We start from the raw sequence: 27,083 nt of genomic DNA, 5'->3' as shown, positions 1-27,083 counted from the left end.
CCAAGTAAACCTAGACCATCCTTGACTAGAGTTTGTCCAGCCTGTTCTTAAAAACTTCCAAGGATGGGGATTCCACAGCCTCCCTCAGAAGCCTATTCCAGAATGTAACTACCCTTATAATTTTTCCTAATGTCTAACCTAAATCTCCCTTCTTGCATCTTAAGCCAATTAGTTCTTGTCCTACTTCCTTTGTCATAACAGCCCTTAACATATTTGAAGACTGTTTTCAGATCCCCCACAGTCTTCTTTTCTCAAGATTCAACATGCCCAGTTATTTTAACCTTTCCTCATATTTTCTAAACCTTTTTTCATTTTTATTGCTCTCCTCTGGAGTCTCTCCAGTTTATCGACATCTTTCCTAAAGTGTGTCTCCCAGAATTGGACCTAGTACTCCAGCTGAAGCCCCACCAGTGATGAGTTGATCAGGACAATTACTTCCCACATCTTACATACAACACTCCTGTTAATACACCCCAATATGATATTACTCTTTTTCGCAACTACATCACATTGTTGATCCACCTTCAATTTGTGATCCACTGTAACTAGGGCCCTACCAAATTCATGGTCATGACAAACATGTCACAGACCATGAAATTTGGTCTCCCCTGTGAAATGTGGTCTTTTGTGTACTTTTACCCCATACGGTACAGATTTCACAGAGGAGACCAGTGTTTCTCAAACTGGGGGTCCCAACTGAAAAGGTGATGACAAGATTATGGTAGGTGGTCCATAGTATTGCTACCCTTATTTCTGCACTGCCTTCAGAGCTGGGTGGCCAGAGAGCACCAGCTGCTGATCAGGTGCCCAGCTCCGAAGGCAGCTCTCTGCCAGCAGCATCACAGAAGTAAGACTGACAATACCATACCATGCCACCCTTACTTATAGCTGGCTGCCTTCGGAGCTGGGCAGTCGGAGAGTGGCGGCTGCTGGCGGCGGGCCCAGCTGTGAAGGCAGCAGCACAGAAGTAAGAGTGGCAATACCGTGACCTCCCTGCAATAACCCCTTCTACAGTCTCCTTGTGAGTCAGCACCCTACAGCTACAACACCATGAAATTTCCGATTTAAATATCTGAAATCATGACATTTATTATTTTTAAAATCCTATGATCATGAAAGTGACCAAAATGGATGGAGAATTCAGTAGCGCCCTAACTATAACCCTCAGATCCTTTTCAGCAGTAATACTGCCTAGCTGGTTATTCCCCATTTTGTAGTTGTGCATTTGATTTTCCTTTCTGAAGTGTAATACTTTGCACTTGCCTTTATTGAATTTCATCCGATTGATTTCAGATCAATTCCCCAATTTGTCAGAGTTGTTTTGAATTCTAATCCTGTCCTTCAAAGTGCAACCTCTCACTGTTTTCTGGCATCTGCAAATTTATAAGCATAATCTCCACTCCATTATCCAAGTCATTCTTGAAAATATTGGCTGGTATCAGACCCACAACAGACCCCTGTGGGACCCACTAGGTATGTCCTCTCAGTTTGACAGTGAACCATTGGTAACTACTCTTTGAATATGGTCTTTCAACCAGTTGTGTTACCTAATAGTAATTTCATCTTGACCACATTTCCTAGTTTGCCTATGAAAATGTCATGTGGGACTGTGTCGAAAGTCTTACTAAAATAAAGATAGATCACATCTACAGATTTCCCCACACCCAACAGGCCAGTAACCCTGTCAAATAAGGAAATTAGGTTGGTTTAGTATGTTTATTTTTGACAAATCCATAATATATGCCATCATGTGCCAGCAATGCCCCTCTGCCATATACATTGGCCAAACCGGACAGTCTCTACGCAAAAGAATAAATGGACACAAATCTGACATCAAGAATTATAACATTCAAAAACCAGTAGGAGAACACTTCAATCTCCCTGGACACTCAATATCAGACTTAAAAGTGGCAATTCTTCAACAAAAAAAACTTCAAAAACAGACTCCAACGAGAAACTGCAGAACTGGAATTAATTTGCAAACTGGACACCATCAAATTAGGCCTGAATAAAGACTGGGAGTGAATGGGTCACTACAAAAACTAATTTCCCCTTGCTTATACTCACACCTTCTTGTTAACTGTTTGAAATGGGCCACCTTGATTACATTAGCCTCATTAGGACTACAAAAGTGATTTCCACCCCGTCTTGTCAACTGTTGAGATTAGCCCACCTTCCACCTTAGTTGAATTGGCTCATTTAGCACTGACCCCCCACTTGGTAAGGCAATTCCCATCCTTTCATATGCTGTGTATTTATACCTCTCTACTGTATTTTCCACTCCATGCATGTGATGAAGTGGCTTTTAGCCCACGAACGCTTATGCCCAAATACATTTGTTAGTCTCTAATGTGCCACAAGGACTCCTCGTTGTTTTTCCTTATAACCGTGATAACCTGTGATCCGCTAGGTGTTTACAGTTTGATTGTTTAATAATTTGTTCCAGTATCTTTCCAGGTATCAAAATTAGGCTGACAGGTCTATTATTTCCTGCGTCCTCTTTGTTTTCCCTTTTTAAAATAGGTACTATGTTTGCTCTTCTCCAGTTCTCTGGGACTGCACCCGTCTTCCAAGAGTGTTAAAAGTTCATTGCTAATGATTCCAAACTTGCTTTAGCTAGTTCCTTAAGGACCCTAGGATGAATTTCATCAGCCCCTGCTGACTTGAATACACCTAACTTATCTAAATTTCCCTATTTTGGCTTGCGGTCCTTTCCTCTTTATGTTAATATTTATTGTGTTGAGTATCTGGTCACCATTAACCTTTTAGTGAAGACTGAAGTAAGATAAGCATTAAAGACCTAAGCCTTCCTCATGTCATCAGTTATTAGCTCTCCTTCCCTACTAAACAGAGGACCTACACTTTCCTTCATCTTTCTCTTGCTTCTAATGTATTTAAAGAATCTCTTTTTGTTGTCTGTTATATCCCTTGCTTGGTGTAATTCATTTTGTGCCTTAGGCTAGATCTACACTTAAACTGCTATGACAGCAGCCCTGCAGCTGCACCACTGTAGCACTTCAGTGTAGATACTCCCTACTGTGACAGGAGTAGAATTTTTCTGTTGACTAGCACTTCACACACCTGAGAGATGTAGCTGTGTGATGTAAGTTACCATTGTAGACCAGCCCTTAGCCTTTCTGATTTTGCCCCTACATTCTTGTGCTGTTCTTTTGTAGTCCTCCTTAGCAATTTGGCCATGTTTCCATTTTTTGTAGGATTCCTGTCTGATTTTTTTAGAAATCGGTTTTATATATTCGAGTGTGTGTGTCCCCACACAAAATGCTCTAAGTGCATTAACTTGGCGAAGTGCTTCCACAGTACCGAGGCTAACGTCGACTTCCGGAGTGTTGCACTGTGGGTAGCTATCCCACAGTTCCCGCAGTCTCCGCTGCCCATTGGAATTCTGGGTTGAGATCCCAATGCCTGATGGGGCAAAAAACATTGTTGTGGGTGGTTCTGGGTACATGTCATCAGGCCCTGCCTCTCTCCCTCCCTCTGTGAAAGCAACGGCAGACAATTGTTTCATGCCTTTTTTCCTGTTACCTGTGCAGACGCCATACCTCAGCAAGCATGGAGCCCGCTCAGCTCACTGTCACCGTATGGTTCCTGGGTGCTGGCAGACGCGGTACTGCATTGCTACACAGCAGCAGCAACCCATTGCCTTGTGGCAGCAGCTGGTGCAATAGGCCTGAAAACCATCTTCATGATGTCCGAGGTGCTCCTGGACACCTCGGTAAGGTCGGTCAGGAGCACCTGGGCAGACACAGGCGCAGGGACTAAATTAGGAGTGACCCGACCAGGTCATTCTCTTTAGTCCTGCAGGCAGTCCTATTGTACCATCTTATGGTTAGCAGGCAGGAGAAGAGGATGGCTAGCAATCCTATTGCACCATCTTCTGCCAGCCAAAGATGTAAAAGATAGATTGGGGTGGATCAAAACAAGAAATAGACCAGATTTTTTTTTTATTCATTTGCTCCCCACTCCCTCCCTCCGTGAAATCAACAGCCGACAATCGTTTTGGTGAGGTCTGTCAGGGGCACCTTGAAAACTTTAATGGAGATTCAGTCCTACCTGAAATACCAGAGGGAGAAATAGCTTAGTGGGTTGAGCATTAGCCTGCTAAACCCAGGAGTTTTGAGTTCAATCCTTGAGGGGGTCATTCTGTGTGACAGTTATTTTTGTTTCTCCTTTATGTAAAGCCACCCCCTTTGTTGATTTTAATTCTCTGTAAGCCAACCCTGCAAGCCATGTCATCAGTAACCCCTCCCTGAGTCAGAGCAATGGTGGACAATTGTTCCGCACCTTTTTTCTCTGCAGACGCCATACCACGGCAAGCATGGAGCCTGCTCAGATCGCTTTGGCAATTAGGAGCACATTAAACACCACATGCATTATCCAGCAGTATATACAGCACCAGAACCTGGCAAAGCGAAACTGGGCAAGCAGGCGATGTCAGTGCAGTGATGAGAGTGATGAGGACATGGACACAGACTTCTCTCAAAGCACGGGCCCTGGCAATGTGGGCATCATGGTGCTAATGGGGCAGGTTCATGCAGTGGAAGGCCAATTCTGGGCCCAGGAAACAAGCACAGACTGGTGGGACTGCATAGTGTTGCAGGTCTGGGACGATTCCCAGTGGCTGCAAAACTTTTGCATGCATAAGGGCACTTTCATGGAACTTTGTGACTTGCTTTCCCCTGCCCTGAAGCACGTGAATACCAAGATGAGAGCAGCCCTCACAGTTGAGAAGCGAGTGGCAATAGACCTGTGGAAGCTTGCAACACCAGACAGCTACTGGTCAGTCGGGAATCAATTTGGAGTGGGCAAATCTACTGTGGGGGCTGCTGTATTGCAAGTAGACAATGCAATCACAGATCTGCTGATATCAAGGGTAGTGACCCTGGGAAATGTGCAGGTCATAGTGGATGGCTTTGCTGCAATGGGGTTCCCTAACTGTGGTGGGGCCATAGACGGAACCCATATTCCTATCTTGGCACCGGAGCACCAAGCCAGCGAGTACATAAACCGCAAGGGGTACTTTTCAATAGTGCTGCAAGCTCTGGTGGATCACAAGGGACGTTTCACCAACATCAACGTGGGATAGCCGGAGAAGGTACATGACGCTCACATCTTCAGGAACTCTGGTCTGTTTCAAAAGCTGCAGGAAGGGACTTTATTCCCAGACCAGAAAATAACCATTGGGGATGTTGAAATGCCTATAGTTATCCTTTGGGACCCAGCCTACCCATTAATGCCATGGCTCATGAAGCCGTACACAGGCACCCTGGACAGTAGTCAGGAGCTGTTCAACTACAGGCTGAGCAAGTGCAGAATGGTGGTAGAATGTGCATTTGGAGGTTTAAAAGCGCGCTGGCGCAGTTTACTGACTCGGTTAGACCTCAGCAAAACAATATTCCCACTGTTATTATTGCTTGCTGTGCGCTCCACAATATCTGTGAGAGTAAGGGGGAAACGTTTATGGTGGGGTGGGAGGTTGAGGCAAATCGCCTGGCCACTGGTTACATGCAGCCAGACACCAGGGCGGTTAGAAGAGCACAGGAGGGTGCAGTGCGCATCAGAGAAGCTTTGAAAACCAGTTTCATGACTGGACAGACTACGGTGTGAAAGTTCTCTTTGTTTCTCCTTGATGAAACCCCCCGCCCCTTGGTTCACTCTACTTCCCTGTAAGCTAACCACCCTCACCTCCTCCCTTCACCGCTTGCAGAGGCAATAAAGTCATTGTTGCTTCACAGTCATTCATTCTTTATTAATTCATCACACAAATAGGGGGATAACTGCCAACGTAGCCCGGGAGGGGTGGTGGAGGAGAGAAGCACCGGGAGGAGTGGTGGAGGAGGGAAGGACAAGGCCACACAGCACTTTTAAAGTTTAAAACTTATTGAATGCCAGCCTTCTGTTGCTTGGGCAATCTTCTGGAGTGGATGGCTGGGTGGCTGGAGGCCCCCCTACTGCGTTCTTGGGTGTCTGGGTGAGGAGGCTATGGAACTTGGGGAGGAGGGCGGTTGGTTACACAGGGGCTGTAGCAGCGGTCTGTGCTCCAGCTGCCTTTCCGGCAGCTCAACCATATGCTGGAGCATATTAGTTTGATCCTCCAGCAGCCTCAGCATTGAATCCTGCCTCCTCTCATCACACAGCCACCACCTTTCAGCTTCAGCCCTCTCTTCAGCCCGCCACTTACTCGCCTCAGCCCACCACCTCTCCTCCCCGTCATTTTGTGCTTTCCTTCACTCTGACATTGCCTGCCTCCCCGCATTCGTCTGTGCTCTGTCAGTGTGGGAGGACAGCATGAGCTCAGAGAACATTTCATCGCGAGTGGGGTTTTTTTTACTTCTAATCTTCACTAGCCTCTGGGAAGGAGAAGATCCTATGATCCTTGACACACATGCAGCTGGAGGAGAAAAAAAAGGGGACAGTGGTATTTAAAAATACACATTTTATAGAACAATGGGTATACTCTTTCACGGTAAACCTTGCTGTTAACATTACATACATAGCACATGTGCTTTCGTTCCAAAGTCACATATTGCCTCCTCCCCACCATGTGGCTAGCCCCTCACCCCTCCCCCCTCCCCCTGGCTAACAGCAGGGAACATTTCTGTTCAGCTGCAGGCAAACAGCCCAGCAGGAACGGGCACCTCTGAATGTCCCTTTAAGAAAAGCATCCTATTTCAACCAGGTGACCATGAATGATATCACTCTCCTGAGGATAACACAGAGAGATAAAGAACGAATGTTGTTTGAATGCTAGCAAACATACATTGCAATGGTTTGTTCTATAATGATTCCCGAGTATGTGCTACTGCCTGGAGTGGTAAAGTGTCCTACCATGGTGGACGGAATAAGGCAGCCCTCCCCAGAAACCTTTTGCAAAGGCTTTGGGAGTGCATCCAGGAGAGCCACGAATGCCAGGGCAAATTAATCATTAAACATGCTTGCTTTTAAACCATGTATAGTATTTTAAAAGGTACACTCACCAGAGGTCCCTTCTCCACCTGGCGGGTCCAGGAGGCAGCCTTGGGTGGGTTCAGGAGGTACTGGCTCCAGGTCCAGGGTGAGAAACAGTTCCTGGCTGTTAAGAAAACCAGTTTCTCCACTTGTTTGCTGTGAGCTATCTACAACTTCATCATCATCATCTTCCTTGTCCCCAAAACCTGCTTCCATGTTGCCTCCATCTCCACGGAAGGAGTCAAACAACACGGCTGGGGTAGTGGTGGCTGAATCCCCTAAAATGGCATGCAGCTCACCATAGAAGCGGCATGTTTGGGGCTCTGACCCAGAGCGGCCTTTTGCCTCTCTGGTTTTCTGGTAGGCTTTCCTCAGCTCCTTAAGTTTCACGCAGCACTGCTTCGGGTCCCTGTTATGGCCTCTGTCCTTCATGCCCCGGGAGATTTTGACAAATGTTTTGGCATTTCAAAAACTGGAACGGAGTTCTGATAGCATGGATTCCTCTCCTCATACAGCAATCAGATCCTGTACCTCCCGTTCGGTCCATGCTGGAGCTCTTTTGCGATTCTGGGACTCCATCATGGTCACCTTTGCTGATGAGCTCTGCATGGTCACCTCTGCTGATGAGCTCTGCACTCACCTGCAGATTGCCACGCTGGTCAAACAAGAAAATGAAATTCAAAAGTTTGTGGGCCTTTTCCTGTCTACATGGCCAGTGCATCTGAGAGTGCTGTCCGGAGCGGTCACAATGGAGCACTCTGGGATAGCTCCCGGAGACCAATACCATATAATTGCGTCCACAGTACCCCAAATTCGACCCGGCAAGGCCGATTTCAGCGCTAATCCCCTTGTCGGGGGTGAGTAAGGAAATCGATTTTAAGAGCCTTTAAGTAAAAAAAAAGGGCTTTGTCATGTGGACGGGTGCAGGGTTAAATCGATTTAACACTGCTAAATTAGACCTCAACTCCTAGTGTAGACCAGGGCCTAGAGTTTCTTCCCATGGAACCTTACCTTCCAGTTCTCTGAGATTGTTAAAATCTACTTTTTTGAAGTCCATTTTCCTTACTCTGCTGCTCTAACTCCTTCCTTCCCTTAGAATAATGAAATCTAACATTGCATGACCTCTTTCCACCTTTAGATTCACAACCAATTCTTCCCTGTTGATCAGCGTCCAGCCTAAAATGACTACCTTTCGAGTTACTTCCTCCACTTACAGAAACAATAAGTTGTCTCCAATACATTCTAAGAACTTATTAGAAATTTAGTGTTTTGCCCTATTATTTTTCCAACAGATGTCTGGGTTGTTAAATGCCGCATTACTACCAACTCTTGTGTTTGGGATTTCTGTTACCTGTTCTAGAAATGCCTCATCCACTTCCTCTTCCTGTTTCGGAGATCTGTAGTAGACCCCTACCATTACATCACTCCTATCTTCCCCTTCTATCTTCATCGAGAGGCTTTCAACTGGTCTGCCTCCTGCCTCCTTCTGGATCCTAAAACCAGTGTACATATTCTGTATGTACAATGCAACACCTCCTCTGTTTTTTGCCCTATTTGTCCTTCTTGAACAAGCTATATCCCGCTATACCAATATTCCAGTCATGAAATTTATCCCACCAACTCTCTGTGATGCCAATTAAGTCATAATTTAGCTTATGTACTAATACTTCCATTTCTACCCATTTATTCCCCATACTTGCCCAAGAACACACAAAAAGATCATGGCAGAGCTGGTAACTGAGCCCAGATCTCCTGAGCTCCAGCCCAGTGCCTTAAACGCAAGATCTCTCTTCTCCCAGGAAATAATTCTGAACTATTTTGTTTTAAATTGTAGTTACAATAGAATCTTGATTATCTAAATATAAAAATTGAAAGTAAATGGGAATTGGACACTTAACTCCATTAAGCGCTTTTGAAAATTCTACCCTAAATGCCTTCAGGCAATCTGAGGGTTCAGATAAATGAGGAAAAACAGTTATGTGCATGAAATCAAGTGCATAATCTTTAGTTTCTGGACAAACTATTTTCAGTGTTTTTATTGAAAAGTAGAAATTTTAATGAAATATGTGTTTACTTGAAAACCCAATTTTCCATCAATAAGCAAACACTTCCAATGGAAATTTTACAACCAGCACTGACTGATATCAGATCTCAGCACATAGCTATGGATAGTCTGAACTCTGCATGCAGTACAAACTTCAGGCAGAAAAGACTTCAGCAGACAAATATTTATGTGTGTATTTTGACACCACCACATAAATAGCTTTGCAGTGAAGTTTAAATTCCTGAAGTCGTCCATGCATAAAAGCTTTAACACTTTTTAAAAAAAGAAATGGAAGGATGTGATCCTGTTTTTACTAAGAATGGGGAGGGAAGGTCCAAATAAGTGAGATTTGGTTAAAGAAGGTGCTATTGCATTTGCTACAGTTAACCTTGGAACTTAAATAGATTCCTCTACACCCCCAAAAAAGTCACCACTTTGAAGTGAGGGTTGCTAGCCCATATTGGTGGTTTGAAAGTATGCTACCTGTCAAGAACATTAAAATTAAAAAAATCTTCAAATATTAGATATGCAGAGTTAAGGCAATACTTTTCAAACAGACACTTCCCTGCTTTCTGCAAGCAATAAACATCCTGTGATTTGACAGCAAGGAATTCTTCTGCTGCAAAACCATAAGGGAACATCAGAGGACCTCCAAAGGTCTGCAGAGAAGAGGACTGGGTGAGAATTGGGAGTGGGGGATGAGAATGGGTGCATTTTCCCACTCCAGTCTTGTGGACCTCCTCAGGCCTCCAGGAGGAGAACCACAAGCTCAGAGGCCCAGTGACAAGTCTATTGATAGAGAAAATGTTCTCATCCTTTGACACACCTCTTTCATTAATGGGTTTCACCATTAGCTCTGTCTCTGCCAGGAAAAGGGCTGGAGACTTTAATTTAAATGAAAGCTGAGATCTCCAGCAAGCATTTGGCATTCTATATTAAACTCACCAGAACTAATGATCCCAAGTGATGTTACTAAAGAAATACTTTTAAACTTGTATATTACACAACTAAATTTTGGTCCTGTGCACTAGATCTCAGCTAGATCTTATAGCAAGATTCTACCTTGTACCCAGATCTAATTTACCAATTTTAAGATCAGTTTGATTTTGGCGGGGAGGCGGGTTGGGGTGTGTGTGCAAAAATGGGCATAGTGTCAGTTCATTTACATCTTTAACTACGGAGTGACTTCCATAGTACCCATATAAATAAGAGAACACACCAGCTGTAGGTCAACACCAAGTTATCTTTAATGGAGTTTTTATTTCTTCAGAGACAGACTTAAGATCGCTGCTGCTACCCATAATTTCAAGGTAGACATGTCAGATGAGAATTTCCAAAGTGTTAGTTGGCCTAACTCTGCTCCCATGCAAGTCAATTCAAACGTCACCACTGACTTCAAGGGCAGCAAAAAGAGGTCAATGCTTTTGAAAATTCCCCCTTTAAAGTTGACTATTCAGCCAATGCAAAGAGAGATGAAATACTTCTACATACCCATTACTTTTTGGTCTAAATTTTAGTTATTTATTAAATTCCATCAGCATTTCCAATGCTATAAATAAGAAGTCATGATCTCTGATGAAGTTTCTCATGATCTCCAAGAAGTTTACAATCTAATTGAAACAGAAAATAGTTCAAGCACATATATCACACTTAAAGACAGTTTAATGTAAAGTTATGCAGATGTCTTTAGAGAGATCTAAATTGGAAAGCTTTGCAGAGGAAGTATTTTATTGAGTGAAGATGAGGATGGGAAGCCTGATTGTTTATTCTGTTAGTAACCTAAAGAATCTTAAACTGCTATTTAAATTCTTTTAAAATCACCTTTCAGTTAGAAAACTATTTCTTGTAAAATGCTAAACAAAATTTTCATCCAAATATTACGTGAGGTTACGTTTAGCTTCTGAGCGTGGTGGCCAAATTGGAAAAAATTCAACACCTGACGTTTCTATCTACCTTTCTTTTCATGTAATTTACTCAGTAAATAAATAGATGATTACCACAATAGGTATTCCTGGCTTTGAGAAGATGGGCTGTCTACTGGGGGCAACATATTTAAAGAATTGCACAGGTTTTAAAAAGCCTCTTGCAAATATTTATGACATTCAAACAAACAACTGGATTTTTTTTTAAGCAGAGAATAACATTCTTTACTCCATAGCATTTTCCCTTAAATCTTGGCTGTCAACACTGGCTAATATCCCCACCTATCAGATGTCATGGATGTCCCAGAGTTCCCATCACCCTTGAGCCATTTAAAATGCTTTGCTTTCTTTTTAATTGGAATAAGCTAAGATTAGCTCCCTTCAAACTTAGAGTGTTGTTTTTATAACGTTAACTGTCTGAGACAGAGCATGACAAACAATTCAAACCTTTCAATTGTTTCAACATATTTTAAGAGTTGTCACAGTTCTATAAATTGCTAGAAAGATATTAACACTGGGCCTCAGTCGCCACTCCAGTTTGATTTCAATGGAGATATAGCAGCATAAAACTGGAGTAATGTGGTGGTGAATTAGGAATACTGAATATACTCTGTGTGTGTATGCACACACACACACATACACACACAAGGTGCGACTGGTAGAACCCCACTTTTCAATTTTTTTAAAAAATTGCAGTTCATACATGCTTAGTAGACATCTCTTAAATTTTAGCAGCTAAAGTCCCCAAAGATTCCATCCATGCTGGAAATGCTCCAGGCCAGGAATGAATAGGACTTTCCCTGCCATTGCAGTTCTGAGCTGCTGGAGACCATGTCAGGTCCAGGTCTGGGCACCTGAACAGAAAGCAGAGAGAATGTCTCTCCTCTGCTGTAAGTGACCCACTGAAAGGGATGCCAATTTTGTTTGGATGTATTCCTGGAGATTTCATCACATGACATTTAATTAAAATAATCTTTAATTCCTGGAGACTCCTGGCCAATCCTGGAGAGTTGGTAACCGTACCCACCTACTGGGCCCAAGCTCCACTGAGGAGGACACTGCCCGATTCAAATGCTGAGGAGACAAGAGCCAGACTTGTTGGAGAGCCAGGAGGAATAGAGTAGGACAAATATCCTGGAGTGCGGGGAGACTGGAGACTGAGAGTGGGGAGAGGGAAACTGGGACTCAGATTTAAGGGAGATACTAGGCCTGGCTGGACAAGGGGAGCTGGGACTGGTTGGGCAAGGAACCTAGGACTGGGAGCTGGAAAGGGAAATGGGGGAAAGGGAAAGACTGTAATTGTATGAGGAGCCTAGGAAGGGAGAATGGGATTGGGAGCCAGTGGAGACAGGGATTTTGGGTAGGATGGGGGAGGCAACTGGAGGCAGGGGGGAAAGGAGAGAGACTGATGGGATAAAGAGCAGGGAGTGTCAGGAAATTGTACTGGCTGGACAAGGAGACTGGAAGAAAAGGAGACTGGTTTGGCAAGGCTGGAGGTGTGAAATGAGGACTGGTTGGGCAAGGAGACTAGGACTAGCATGAGAAGCCTGAAGGCTAGAGACTGGGACTGGCTAGGTGAGAAGCATGGAACTGCGATGAGGAGCTGGATGGGGACCAAGAGACAGAACTTGGTCAAGAAGAGTTGGACAGGACAGAGAATAAGGGGTCACACTTGGGGCAAATGAGCAAAAGAATCTTTGTCCACTATATTACATTCCCCTTCAGACCCTGGAATGGAACTCACCATCCCCAAGCCTCACCATTCCTCTGCTGCCAGCAAATACCCATGAAACCCACAGGCAAAATGTCCCATCCCCTGTAGTGCTGGTCCACACAGAGCATAACACCCTACTACTCTTATCAGTGACCATTAGCTCAAGTGGCAGAGTTCAGTGTGGTGTGTCTAAAGGTTCCAACCCTGCTGCTGACCCAGGTGGGTGTCAGTGTTACATCACATGATGGATTTTCTGTTTCTTTTTTAAAAACCTAGGAAATTGCACACTCAAAAACGATGCTAAAATGTCATTAAGGTCAAGCACTGACATTTCCAAACTTTTGAGGGCAAGTCTACACTACAGCACTATATCAGCCCAGCCACGCTGCTGTGGCATGTTTGGTGAAGATGCACTATGCCAATGGGAGAGTGTTCCGCCATTGGCCTAATTACTCCACCTTGGCGAGAAGCAGAAGCTATGTTGGCCGGAGAGCGCCAGTGAGGCCAGTGCAAAACTCGTGTCGCTCAGGGTGGGGGACGACACTTTCACATCCCTAAGTGATGTAAGTTAGATCGACTTCAGTGATAGTGTAGACCTGTCCTTAGTGTTTGTCTTTGCAACCTTAATAATGTTCTTTTAAGACAGACAGAAAATATCATCCATCTCTCCATCCCAATATTATAAGTATTATTCTAGATGACACTGTCATGCAACATTTAAAAGTCACTAAAATGTATCATTAGGATGCTCTGCATGCCTTATGTGACAAGAGATGGAAATTCATTGAATTCAGCACTCAGCTAGTGATTACAGTTAAAAGATTTCCTTCAAGTTACTCTTACTAATAGTAGAGCTTAAATGCCATGGCTTGCATTATCGTATATGGAATACTTTTGAAATGGGATTTAAGTTAAAAAGAAATTTTCTTTTATAAGTTATAAGATTATAAGTTGACACCATCTGTACTTATGAAGAATGTGTAAACCTACAAAAAAAAAAGTTTTAATTTGATTAAGAAAATCACTAGCTCTAATAATTACAGAAAATGCACCTTCACAATTCAAATCTGGGTTTAAAAAAACTAAATAGACTAACAGATTTATTCCTTTTCCTGTTTTCTATTTTTGCAACAAATATCCATGATCATATTATGTTCCTTGAAGCTACTTTTGCCATCCAGCTTGTTAGTACCTGACTTTAACTGTAGTTCCTATTGAAATTAGTATTTTTTCAAGATTTGTCACATCATTAATATCTTCATTCAAAGATCATACATCTTTACTTCAAATAAAGCATTCAACCATACAGTCAACATCTTGTTGACCTCACTTACAACCAACCTTTGACAGCTAGTGGAAGCTTGAGTAATTGCATACCACCTGCCCTCCCCTTCAAGAATAGTTATATTTCACATGTGCTATCAATTATCACTCCTTTGCTACATCAGGAACATTAATGTCTAACCCCACAAGTATTGCCTTTCACAAACATGTTAGACATCATACCCCTGAATTACTCAAATTTTATTATTTTTTAAAATGTTTCAAATTCCTTTTGTGGGGAAATGTAAGTTGGTCCTGCTTAAAACAAGTGCTGTTTTTAAAGTGACATACTTAAAACAACCTTGAGCCTGCAGATGTTTAGAATCTACAACAGTAGCAAAGCTACAAGAGAAGTAAGTATGTACATTACATTCACTGGAACCTAAATGTTCAAAAGTGACTACTAATTTTGGGTGCTCAACTTGATAAACCTGAAAGATACCTGATTTCCAGTGACTGGGTACATTCAACTTTCTGAAAATCAGGCCCTTTGATGGTGTGTCTACTTAAGTACCCATAATTCAAGCACATAAAATCACTAGTTACTTTTGAAAATGTAGACCTAGACTCCTAAAACCAAATTATGCTTTCAGGTACACAAATACAATTGTATTGAAGTCAATGTTGTTTCAGGTGTCAGAATGATAGCAGAATTTGGCTCAAAGAACAGTTAGGAAAAATCTACACTGAGCATGACCACCTATGTCCCAGTCATTAACAGAAACAGCCCCATTTTAAAAACAGGACCACTTGACACGCAGAGGTTACAAGTTAGATTGTTCCTTTAGGCACAGTCTTTACCAAGGGGCGGTGTGTAAACTCCACCTCAGGAGCAGCCCTGGGACATGGCATTACTGGGAGACAATCCTCTGAGTCACAATTCTTCCCTTACTTCCTCGTTCCCCCAGGGGGTTAGTAATTTGCTGCTGGCCTCTATCAGCAGCAAATTACAACATCTCTATGCCAGCTCATACACCGAACATTGATTAGTGGGACTGGAGTCAAGGGACTTTGGCCTTTTCCTGCCCCTCCTCATGCACCTGCTCCAGGGAGAAAATAAGTGGCATGTAGCTACCACTTACTCCTATGTGTCTGGATCCAAAGTCTGGGTAGCCCACGTGAGTATGTGAAGGGGGTTCTGACACTCATGGGTGGATGTGTAGACCAAGTCACAATCTAGCCCTAAATGACTTGCTCAGGACCACAGAGGGGTCCGCTCATGCTTCCTTTTGCTGTCTTCACACCAGGCCTCTTTCTCTAATATGCTACATATTCCAGTTTTTAAGTGTGTAGTAAGACAAGGGGCTTGTCTACTTGGAGACATCAAGGAACATTAATCCAAATTAACTAAAGGTGTGAATTTGAAGTGAATTGGGTAAACCACATTAATTCTGAACTGCAGTTTTCACAAAGGGATTTAAAGTAGCCTTAATTCACTTCTAACAGGCATTAAACTAAACCAAATGAAAGACACTTTAAACCCCCTATGTGAACACCCTCATTCAGAACTAAAGTGGTTTATGTAATCCATGTCAAATTCATTCCTTTAGTTAATTCAGATTAATTTTCCTGGATGTCTCCATGTAGGCAAGTCCATGGTTTTGGGGAATGTATCAAAAGGCAGCTACTCCAGACTCAAGAAATAGCTACCTGCAGAAGCTCCATCATCACATAAATGGAGTTGTGTTTCTCCCCCACACAGTTAAGGATGTTCTGCCACATGCACTCATGCCTGAATTCTGCACAGAACAAAGTACTTTGTTAATTCTCACCGAAAGGTCACTTCCCATTGATGTGATGAAAAGTGGTCCTAACTTCTACTAGCATCAGAGAGCCCAAACCCAACATTAGTGAGAGAATTTAGAAGTTGTTCCAAAAAGGGACCAAAAAGGAAGTAACACAAATCCAGATGCCCATTCCTCCCCAGGTGCTCTGCTGGCTCTTGTACTTTCAGACAGGATATGTTTGTTCACTCTCCGTGCCATTATAGGCGACAGGGGGTAAACTAATATAGTAGTATCCTCCCAAAAAAGTGCCATCCAAATTTTGCAACACTGAGGGCCACATGGGCAAGTTGCCAGAGTCACACATGGGTAAATCCAGTTTTCCCATCCCCAGTGTCTTAGCTGGGAACTGGGGAGATCCACAGAGAAGAGAGGGAAAAAATCCTCCCACAAGACTGGACTGGCAAAGTGTTGTTCCTTGTAGACTGCTCCTGCTCAGTGACTGGAATAGCCTCTATTTGCAGTTTGTCCCCTCTGCAGGGAGAAGGATTCAAAGACCCATATAGTAGCAAACCCCTCAGCCTCATCCATGCCCCACCTATAGTCCCAACTCTCCGTCATTCAGGGAGCCTCTACCCTTACAGAGCTAAGTCTTCACAGCTGTGTAAGAGGTGCTCATTCCTTCAGGGCTCATCAAATCCTGTCCTGCTCCCCACCACCACACATGCCCACCCTCTCTTGCCCTACACAATTACACTGGTTCTACTGCTTGAGTATTACCCTTTGCACCTATCAAGCTATGCCAGAAATTGTCTCTTAATTTGCATGTAAATGTAGATAACATTTAAATTAGGGCTGTTGATTAATCACAGTTAACTCATGCGACTACCTCAAAAAAACAATCGCAATTAAAAAAAATGTATCACGATTAATCAGTTTTAATCGCACTATTAAACAATAGAATAACAACATCTCTTGAAATTTATTAAATAGTTTTGGATGTTTTTCAACATTTTCAAATATATTGATTTCAATTGCAACACAGAATACAAAGTGTATAGTGCTCACTTTATATTATTTTTTATTACAAATATCTGCATTGTAAAAATGGCACACAAAAGAAATACTGTTTTTCAATTCATCTCATACAAGTACTGTAGTGAAATCTCTATCATGAAAGTGCAACTTACAAATGTAGATTTTATGTTACATAACTGCACTCAAAAACAAAACAATGCAAAACTTTAGAGCCTACAAGTCCACTCAGTCGTAATGGTTTTCTATTATTGTTTAACAGTGCGATTAATCGTGCGATTAATTTTTTAATCCCTTGACAGCCCTAATTTTAATGCATGCATGAAGTCATAATTTTTGTTTGTACTTGTGTTTTCCCTGGCAGATGAATAGAAATTCCTTGCTGTCCAACAATAGAAATCTCCAAGATGATCAGCTTCATCCTCATGCTACAGTCACAGCAAGAGGAAGGCTGGGTAATAGGATCCTGTGGGCAATATTTGATCCATTGAGATGCAGTCTGTGTACCCTCTATTATCTTTAGCATACGCCCTGGAAAGCACCACCAACAGTACTGTAAAACACCCAGACCCCTGCATGAGGAAGAACCTTACATTGACTGTCCTAGCCTTGTGTGTATTCTCTGTGATATCTCTACTAAGGTGTCATGATTTGTAAAATATGCATGCACAGAAGGTTTACAATAGATAAACTGCATTTCCTCTACTATGCCTCTGCTCCAGGGCTACAAAGAGTGATATTTAAAGCTAGGGGTCTTTCAGATCATTTCTGAATTGCAGCATCAAAAATATGCTATGGAAACGATAGAACCGAATCACAAATTAAATGTTCATAGGAAGGAAAGAATGTAAAACATGAGTTTTCATTTAATCACAGTGTTCACTTTGCCTATTTAAAGTGGGAGGGCATTATTATTCTGCCTTCACAATGATGATAAATAATGTTTTAAGGTAAGACTAGGATGGTTACGGTGTGAATATGAAGGTTCTTTTTTCCTGGAAAATTCCATTTCTTCCTTCGATTTTCTATGTAAACTGTAAAGGAGTTTTCCTACATTGGAGGCAACATGGGACTGAGAATCAGGAAAGCTGGGTTCTTCTCCCACTCCTGCCTACTGCCTTGCTGTGCGACTTCAAGCAAATAACTGAACATTTCTGGTACCTCAGTTTCCCCACATGAAATATAATATAAAATGATCTCTTCTGTTTCAACCTCTGTAAAAGTGCTTTGAGGCAGATAGATATAAGCCTGGGGTATTATTATATAAATAGGTCTTCATAACAATCAGTTCTAATAAACAAAAAACCAAGTTACATTGCCATTTATTTAGAACATCATATTTGTCAGTTTCACATACTAGGTTTTTGAGTCAGCCTTCCTAGATTGGTTGGCTGGTGGTCTCTTGTTCTCCTTTGAAGATCAACTCTTATTTGTGGGAGGGGAGATTTGCTGACATACATCTATGTGAAAACGGAGAGGGAAAAGAAGAATCCTGTAGAATACTGTATTAAGTAGTTTTACTGTCTTTCCAAAATCCAATTTCTTGACCTGATTCCTGTGGGTATAGAGTAGAACAATTACAAATTTAACATGCTCATTTATATAAAGTATTAAGCAAGTTACATTCTCTGTTATAACTGGACCTGCAATGTAGCGCCATCTGGTGCATGAACAAAGAATATGATGCACCAAAGAAAGATGTGTAAGGTTTAAAAATCCATATTGTCACAATGAAAAACTGCAACATAGAAGTAGCAATAATAATCCTTAGCATTTATCTTATATGTGCTTTAGAAACACTAAGACCTGACCTACACTTAGAATTTAGGTTGACATAAATATGGTACTCAGGGGTGTGAAAAAAATCCATACCCCGGAGCATCATAACTATGCCAACCTAAACCCCCAGTGTAGATGCAGCTAGGCTGACAAAAGAACGCTTGAGTTGACCTAGCTAGTGTTGCTTGGGGAAGTGGTTTTCCTATAGTGATGGAAAAACCCCTTCTGTGGCTATGCATCTGTTGCTCCTATAGTGTAGACAAGCCCTAACTGATTAATCCTTAAACCATGTCAGGTAGATAAGCATGACTTCCCCATTTTGAAGACAAATATACAGGGGCAAAAAGGTTATCTGAGTTACCTAGGGCTATAGAGGCAATCAGTGTTAGAGCTGGGATTAAGCGTTCCTGACTCCCCACTCTGTTCATATTCAGCCTAACTAGAGAAAAAGGTGTGGTACTTATTTAGATAGATGTGATTGCCCAGTGGTTCCAGGGCTAGCCTGTGACTTGGGAGCTTCAGTTTTCCCTGTCTCATAACATACGAAAAAGAGGACATTCAATTAAATTAAAAAGTGAGCAATTAAAAACTGACAAAAGGAAACACTTTTTTCACATAATATGTAATTAGACTGTGGAACTCATTGCCACAGGAAATTCCTGAGGCTAAGACATCAACAAGTGGTTGTAAGATAAAGCTGACCCTCTCTTGCAACTTTCCCTTTCTTCCCCTTATTATATAGGTTACACTAGCTTAAAGTCACTAACTCCCCAAGGTTTAAGTTACATCACTGTTTATTTTGTCACAGAAATTGGCCTATAGTTTAACCAGCATTTTTTTTAAAACCCCAGATAATATTAGGGGTGGGGTGAACACCTGGTTCAATAGAAATGAATGGCAAAACCCGCATCGACTTCAGTGGAGCCATAATTTCATCCAACATCTTCAGCTGCTGTAAATTGGTGCAACTTCACTCAAGTCAATGGAACTGTGTTGATCTGGCCCTCAAAGTTTAGCTACGAATAGTCATTTAGTTTTGCCGAAGTAATATGCAAGCTCTCCAAGTCTCAAAACCAAGTTCTCTTTATTTACTCTTTGCAATATAGACTATAGACGCTATAGAATATTTTCCAAGTGAAGGGGACATGTTTTCTCCTTGAAATAGAAACCCTTAACTCCAAAATACAGACATCAGCTTCACTTTCTTTTAAAAGTTCTCTAATGCTGACACTAATATACAGTATACACAGGCTCCAGGTAAAGTGATAGCACAAGTTACAGCTATGAGGTAACTCAGAATTTTCCATAATATATAACATCTCACACAGTAAGTAGAGATGGGCAAACCTCAGAAGGTTTGGAGTTTGGGGGGTGGAGGTGATGGGTTGGCAAACAATGCTGCTCTCGAGGTTATCTGAACTATCTGTGAAACTGCATTGGAAGTCTCATGGTAAAAAGTTTTTACGCCTATTTCATCACTTCCTCTTTCATTCTGAACCAGAACCAGGCAGCGGAGAGGCTGGGGGAAATGAAAAGCAATTGCCAAAGGGCAATGTGAGGGGTATCCACACTTGTTTGAATCTCAGAAACTGTTTGGTTTGGGGCAAAAGTTTGGACAGGGTAAGTGTTAGTTTTTAGTATTATTTAACATCTATATTACAGTAAAGTCTGGAGGTCAGCCAGATCAGGGCCCCATTGTGCTAGGTACTATAAAAATATAGTAAATGACACCCTGTTCACCCAGGTTCACTACTCACCTGGGAGTTGCCTCCTTGTGGCTCGTCTGGGGATTAGCTTTCAATCAGTCTGATGCCCCCTCCTTCAATTGCTTGCTCCATGGTGTCTCTCTCCCTCTCTCTGGAGTCATTACTTCCTCTTGGTGACTTGAGTCCTCCCTCTTTGTGTCTTGGCCCTCTGGCCAGGTCACTGTAGTTTTCCCCTTCCAAAGTATCAAAGTCCCACTGGATAGCCATCTCAAGCAGTCTTCCACTCCACTGCCCAGACTGTGGGAGGGAAACCCTCACCTGCTCTCTACTCTGGGGTCCAGAGCCCAGGGACCCTATGTCTAGCAACCATGGTCTACACAATCCCAGACCCTTTTGCTGTTTCTGTGTCTCTTCAGGCCCACCTCCAGATTACTACTGGAGCTTCCTCCGCTTCCCGAAGCTACTTCCCCCTCTCAGTGTCTTACCAGAGTCTGTAATCCAAGGCAGGATCCCAGGGCCTACTCTCCCCCTAGAACTCCCCTGCAGCCAACACCCCTCCTCTCTAGGGAGTGGATGCAGACCTCCTCCCTACAGCCCTTTCTTACTACCAACTTTCTGTCTTTATGAGCCTATCCCAGCTCCTCTGCCAGCTGGGCCTGATCAGCCATTAGGCCTTGGCTCCCCTTCAGGTGCAGCCTATAGGTTAATTGACCTATTTTACCCATTCAGGCCTTGTGTGGGGTGGATACCCCATCACACACCCTCTACTCCAAACAGTGTACACTCTAAAACTCCTTATTTTATCTAAAAATGAGACTAAACCAAAGCCCAGATCCAAATGCTCCTAAACTTTGAGATGTTCCAAACCTAAACCTAGAGATAGATCCACATTGTGCTGGTGACCAATCAAAGTCCAGCTGTTCAAAATCAAGATCCTAAATTTGCAGTTTGAGCCCATATTCAAGCAGAAGCAGGACCAAACTTGGTTGCAGTCCTTTCTTGGCTATGTAAATGCTATCATATTTAATGTGTAAGGCTTTGTCTACACACAAAACAGTTATACTGCTAGAGTGTAGCAGTATTGTTAAAGCAATACAACTTTTGTAGCATGGAAGCAGTTATACTGATATAAATGTGCTTTTCCTGGTATATTTTTATACCATTATAACTGTGCCCCACACTAAGGTTTGTACCGGTATAACTATATCAGAAAAAATCACACCCCTGACCAACAGTTATACTGATACACAAAGTGTGAGTAGACCAGACCTGAGATATGGTAACTTCTCTAAATATGTGTGACTCATTATTCGGCTCAATTGAGGATCAACAATTCACGTTCTCTAGTTTTATCTTAATCTGTTCCCTCCCCCCTTAGGGTTTTCTAGTCTGGAAAAGAAGATTTATTTCTTAAGTGTGTTAGCTAAAAAATGTTAACAGAGACTGGTAATGGAAAGGAACTTTATTTACACTAAAAGAAATGGAGTACTTGTGGCACCTTAGAGACTAACCAATTTATTTGAGCATAAGCTTTCGTGAGCTACAGCTCACTTCATCGGATCCGATGAAGTGAGCTGTAGCTCACGAAAGCTTATGCTCAAATAAATTGGTTAGTCTCTAAGGTGCCACAAGTACTCCTTTTCTTTTTGCGAATACAGACTAACACGGCTGTTACTCTGAAAACTTTATTTACACTCACCACTTTAAATCACCAGAATAGCATAAAGCAGCTTCAGCGTAGATAAGAATCAGGGCCCTGGCGTAAACAGGCCACAATTCCCTCGTAGGATTCAATTCACCCAAATGATGTGTGAATATGACTTGTCTGTCTACACTAGAATTTTTAAATGTGTTAGTTAAAATATTTGAGCTCACACATTTTAAAAATACACCTTTTTTCCTAATCTAAGAGTGCTCAATCCACCAATCAGAAAACAGCCTCTACTGTATTCAATGCTGTAAAACAAAAATCCTTAGATTTTCTCCATAAATCATCAGTCCCACTTCAGTTACACAGTCAATAAAGTTTACTACAATGTTGTCAACTTAGAGAGTGTATTACTTTAAAGGAGTGTATTGTGACTCAAAGAGAAATTTGTAATATGCCAGTAAGAAAATAACAGCATATCTACCATTTTGATCAGCACCTTTCTATTATAATGAACTTTTGTCCTACCGCTAAGTAATTTAATAAAATTTGAGAGAAGAAATAATAATGTTTCAGTTGAATAATGGCTTTCGCACTTTGAAAATGCACAGCAGAGTAGCTCTAGGATGCTCTAAAAGGATAAGAAAGACCATAAACAAAGGGGAACATGAAAAATGTATCCATCAAATCTAGCCTTTTTTCCTAGTGCAAATAATCCTCCAACAGATTGTGATTGTTATAAATATATCAGTCATTAAAAATTGTTCCCTCAATAATCTCCACAAACAGATTTCAAACTATGGAATATTTACAAACTGTTTGTAGTCATTCTTTAAATGAGTATTCACTATTTTTACACAGCTACATCACATAATACTGTTTCTATTTTCTGATTGGATGACCGAAACACAGACATGGATAAAAGCAACCATTCAGGCTTTGATTTTGTCATGGAGTAGACTGGGAATGGAACATCAGTCAGAAAGGACAGGAAAAAAGCAGGACTAGAAAATGTTAGGATCTTTTAAATCTGTCCCTGCCCTTTGCTGTACAGGAAAGAGGATTATATCTGACCTTGCACATGGATCTCAGATTTTAAAATATCCCAGTTGGGGGAGAAGAGAAGACCTATAAGCCATATTTATTGGCTGCTTAACAGACCCTGTTCAATTACCTCTTGTCCCGTTGTATTTGTGTACACTTATATGTGCAGTGTTATTTGCGTAGGGTACAGGCCCTTATCCTTGTCGCTTTTGTTTGGTCAGCTGACCTAGTGCCAGGCCTCTGGCCTGAGACATTTGGAGAAGCTGTTCGTGTAGCTTCCTAGAGCATATACAACACACAATTTTGTGACTGAAATCAGTGGTCTCCAGTTTATGTTATGTTCTCACCAACCAAGCTCACCATGGCCAAAATTCCGAAACCCTCTCCACTTCTGCTATTGTCCACTGCTCTCTACAAACCTCCAGGAGACGGAGGAGATTTCCCCAAGGTCATGAGACTGTCTGATGAGGAGGATTGGTGTGTTGTTAACAGTAATGGAGAATGGTAGAAGTAGAGAATGGTTAGGAGGAAAGTTAGGCTGCCTATTAGGAAAATCTCCTGGGAGTGAAATCTATTTGACTATAGAATTGTTTCCCATGAAGATGGTGGGAGCCCCAATCGCTTGGGATATTTAAAACTGCACTAGACAATGAACTAGTAAATGTCATGGTTGGCAAAAATACTTGCATCTGCAGGATAGATCCAGATGATTAGATGGACTAAATGACCTATCAATAACAATCTTTTGCATCCCTAATATCTACCTACACTTCTGTGATAAAGTATGTTATCAGTGTTGGATATGAACCAGTATGCTTTGTAGGGATAAAGCCTAATTCTGATGTGCAAATGCTTTCAAGTGAGCCGTGGTTACAAACAGGGAAATACAGAGGATAGAGTTTATATGACTGTTTACAAGAATGTCGTTATTACCGTGCTATAAAACACAAAGGAATGTGACCAGACTAGCACAGAACATCAAAAGAATTGTAGAGTCATTTTAATTAGTTACTAGAAACTAAGTCAGGTTCTGCACTTTTGGAGCTATATGGTTCTACTTTGCTCATGGATTTAAGCTACTTAGCAACCTTTATACACATTGCAGCATGTTAGGGGCTGATCCGAAGTGGTGCTTAGTGCTCCCAGCTCTCCAGCTGGAGAATACATCCTATACATACGTTACATTAAAGAAAGATGCAAGTAAAGCCATCAGGCCTGATTCTTTGCTGCCTTGTCACCTTGTGTAGCTATTTACACCTGTGCAACACCAGTAAAAAGCCAGAACAGTAGCATTCCATACCCATTGTGCACAAGGTGTGAGACTCACTCACATACAGATTACACTGCATAGACTGACAGATTTAAACACGCATGGTGGGTTGTTACATACACAGAGTGGTAAAATTATACTATTTTTATGCCATATACAAGTTATGCTTATCTTCTGCAGGAAACTGGTGCAGATTTACAAAGCCACAAATGAAAATCAATGGCAGTTGGCATCTAACAGCCATTATTGCCTTTGAAAATCTGTCACATGGTGTTTAAAATCTGTTCCAGTATTGTATTTTCTTTTCCTTTAACACTTTTCCAGTAGTTATTCTTTTCTAAGATACTAAGATACCACCTAGCTACCATAATACCATATATTAGATTAATATTGTCTTTTATTGAAGACATTGATTACAACATTTTACTATCAAATATACCTTTAAGGTTCTTATACCACATCCATCATCTTGTTATTGGAGGACCTATGGACCTTATTCTTGGAGGTAGTGTGCACATGCAACTCCCATTGAAGGCAAGCCATCTGTTTTTTAAATGCAGCTCTTAATGCTTGTATGAACAGAACACATGAAATGAAATTTATTTTAGATAAATGGGATTTCAAAGAATGGAAGGTTTTTTGGTGCAGGTGATGCACATCAGAGAATATCACCCTGGGGGTGTCTAACCCTCAGTTCAAGATAAACAGAGCCCCCACACATACACACAAATACACACACATTGAGATTCTCCTTTCTCAATCACTGTGGAAAGCACCACCATTCTGCCTGTCACTCAGGCGCATAACCTGAGAATCATCTTCAGTTTGGGCCTCTCTCTCTACAGCCTCACATCCAGGCTATAGCTAAGGCTTGCTGATTCATTCTAAATGACATTCGAAGATATAGCCTTTCTTTATCTATCCACACAGCTAAAACTCTCAGCCAACCTCTGATTATCTCACTTCCTGATTACTGCAATTGCCTTCTCTCTGGCCTCAACAAATGAAGCTGTTCCCCTCTCATATCCATTCAGAATGCTGCAGCAAAGATCATTTTCCTAGCCTGTTGCTTTGACCATGTCACGTCTCTTGTTGAATCCCTCCACTGATCCCCATTTTCTTTTACATCAAACTCAAGCTGCTTGTATTCACTTTCAAGACTCTTCACAGTCAGTCCCCACCAGGGGTGAAAGTAACTCCAAAGACTTACAGGTACAGGGGCTGGGGCTGGCTCTGGCCCCTGGAAGGGGCAGGGCCTCGGGTGGAAGGGGCAGGGCTGGGGGTCAGCAGCCCCCAGCCAGCCCTTCTATGCCACCTGGCCCACACCGCCTGGGGCTCCAGGGGCAATTTAAAGGGCCTGGGGCTCCGGCAGGGCCACCGACGGGGGCGGGCGCAGCAATGTTAAAGCACTGACGCAGCAAAGGACCCTCCTTAAAGCGCTGCTGTGGCAGCTTTTTAACATCGCTGCTCCTTTTGCCTCCCCTGTCAGCGGCCCTGCCAGTAGGGTCTGTACCAGCAGGGCCGCCGACAGGGAAGGGGCAGCAACGTTAAAGCGCTACTGTGGCAGTGTTTTAAGGAGGATCCTTTGCCGCGGCAGCGCTTTAAGGACCCTCAAAGCGTTCCCCACCCTACCTATCATTTTTCATTTGCTATCCATCTGTTGATACACACCTCTGCTTGGCTCATCATGTCAGCTTCCATCACCCGCTTGTTAAATTTTCCTACAGGCATCTTTGTGCTTTCTCCCATGCTTCCCCACATGCTTGGGAGGAGCTCCCCATAAACATTCCCAAAGCTACCTCATTATCCACCTTCAAATCCCTCCTCAAAATACTCCTTTGTCATGTCGCCTACCAAAAAAATTGACAACAGTCAGGCAACTGGTGAGTTGAGAGCACTGCTTACCATGCTGACCAGTACTGTCTCGCTATATGCACCATCTGCTGTATCCAGCTGTTGACTCTTGTCTTATACTTAGATTGCAAGCTCTTTGGGACAGGGACTTTATTTTGTTCTGTGTTGTCCAGAACCTAGCACAATGGGGTCCTGATCCATGACTAGGGCTTCTGAGCACTACAGTGCTAATAAAATAAATAATAATAATAATAACAACAACAATACCAAATATGCCAGAACCAGCTTTTCAGCTAAGAAGGCTTCATATATGCAGGGTTCTGCTTTAATCAGTGCATGTCTTCTGGTACTGCCACTGGCTGCTCTACAGATCTCAGGAACCATTGCATTTAGAACTGGTCAAAATATTTTTGTCAAAAAGCAATTCAACTTGTGCAGTGTCTTTAAGTGTCTGTGTGTAAAAGAGCACTGAAATAGTAATATTAAGGTTCAGATATAGATCCACAAAAGCAAGGGTTTACGTCGTGGTAGCAAACACAGTTTGACCCACAGCACATATGATCCTATATCACAGAGCCTCAATATAAATGATCATCATCTTCCTTCCTGTCTGGGACACAATACCAAGGCATTCGGAAAGTGAAATGCAAAGTCACACCAGGTACTTCCAACCACTGAAGTTGAGTGGTGGAGCCTCGCAAGAAGCATGAGGGTGAGCAAGCCATGCAGGGGCCCTCTACAACCTCTGTGCCGAGCTTCAGAAGGATCCCAACACAAGCCCCAAACAGGTCTGCACGTGTGGTGGTTTAGGACAGAGCCACACAATTCATGGTTACTCAGATCCATTGGCCCTAATACTACATACAGAGACTGTGGAACACCAGCTGCTCTTCCAGCCTGTGGGCTGGGACAGCAGCCAGAGAAGGGTCACACAGTGCAACTCCATGGGCTTCCATGTGGATTTGGGGAGGTGAATTTCAGACCTCATAAACTCTTTGCCATTTACTGCCCAAAGCCCAAGTCAGTTAACTGAGGTTCATACAGGTGGAATGAA

General features: G+C 42.4%; 1 protein-coding gene and 1 long non-coding RNA gene across 3 annotated transcripts in view; both read right to left on the bottom strand.

Annotated features, from left to right (window-relative positions):
• Positions 1-5,768: 5,768 nt before the first annotated feature.
• LOC144930168 (uncharacterized) lies at positions 5,769-7,523 on the bottom strand. Its single transcript, XM_078851316.1, has 2 exons — positions 6,996-7,523; positions 5,769-6,409 (listed from the first exon to the last, which is right to left on the bottom strand). Exons 1-2 carry the CDS (start codon positions 7,396-7,398, stop codon positions 6,246-6,248), a joined length of 567 nt encoding a protein of 188 aa, XP_078707442.1. The 5' UTR covers positions 7,399-7,523; the 3' UTR covers positions 5,769-6,245.
• Positions 7,524-18,051: 10,528 nt separating this feature from the next.
• Positions 18,052-27,083, bottom strand: part of LOC140907789 (uncharacterized) — a 142,165-nt gene continuing 133,133 nt past the window's right edge. For both annotated transcript variants that reach the window (XR_012157624.2, XR_012157625.2), the window contains exon 4: positions 18,052-18,283. This is a non-coding gene — a long non-coding RNA (uncharacterized LOC140907789). The remainder of the gene's footprint in view (positions 18,284-27,083) is intronic.

The sequence above is a fragment of the Lepidochelys kempii genome, chromosome 2, assembly GCF_965140285.1.
Source record: "Lepidochelys kempii isolate rLepKem1 chromosome 2, rLepKem1.hap1, whole genome shotgun sequence".
Classification (NCBI taxonomy): domain Eukaryota; kingdom Metazoa; phylum Chordata; order Testudines; family Cheloniidae; genus Lepidochelys; species Lepidochelys kempii.
This window is presented reverse-complemented; position numbering and strand designations above follow the sequence as displayed.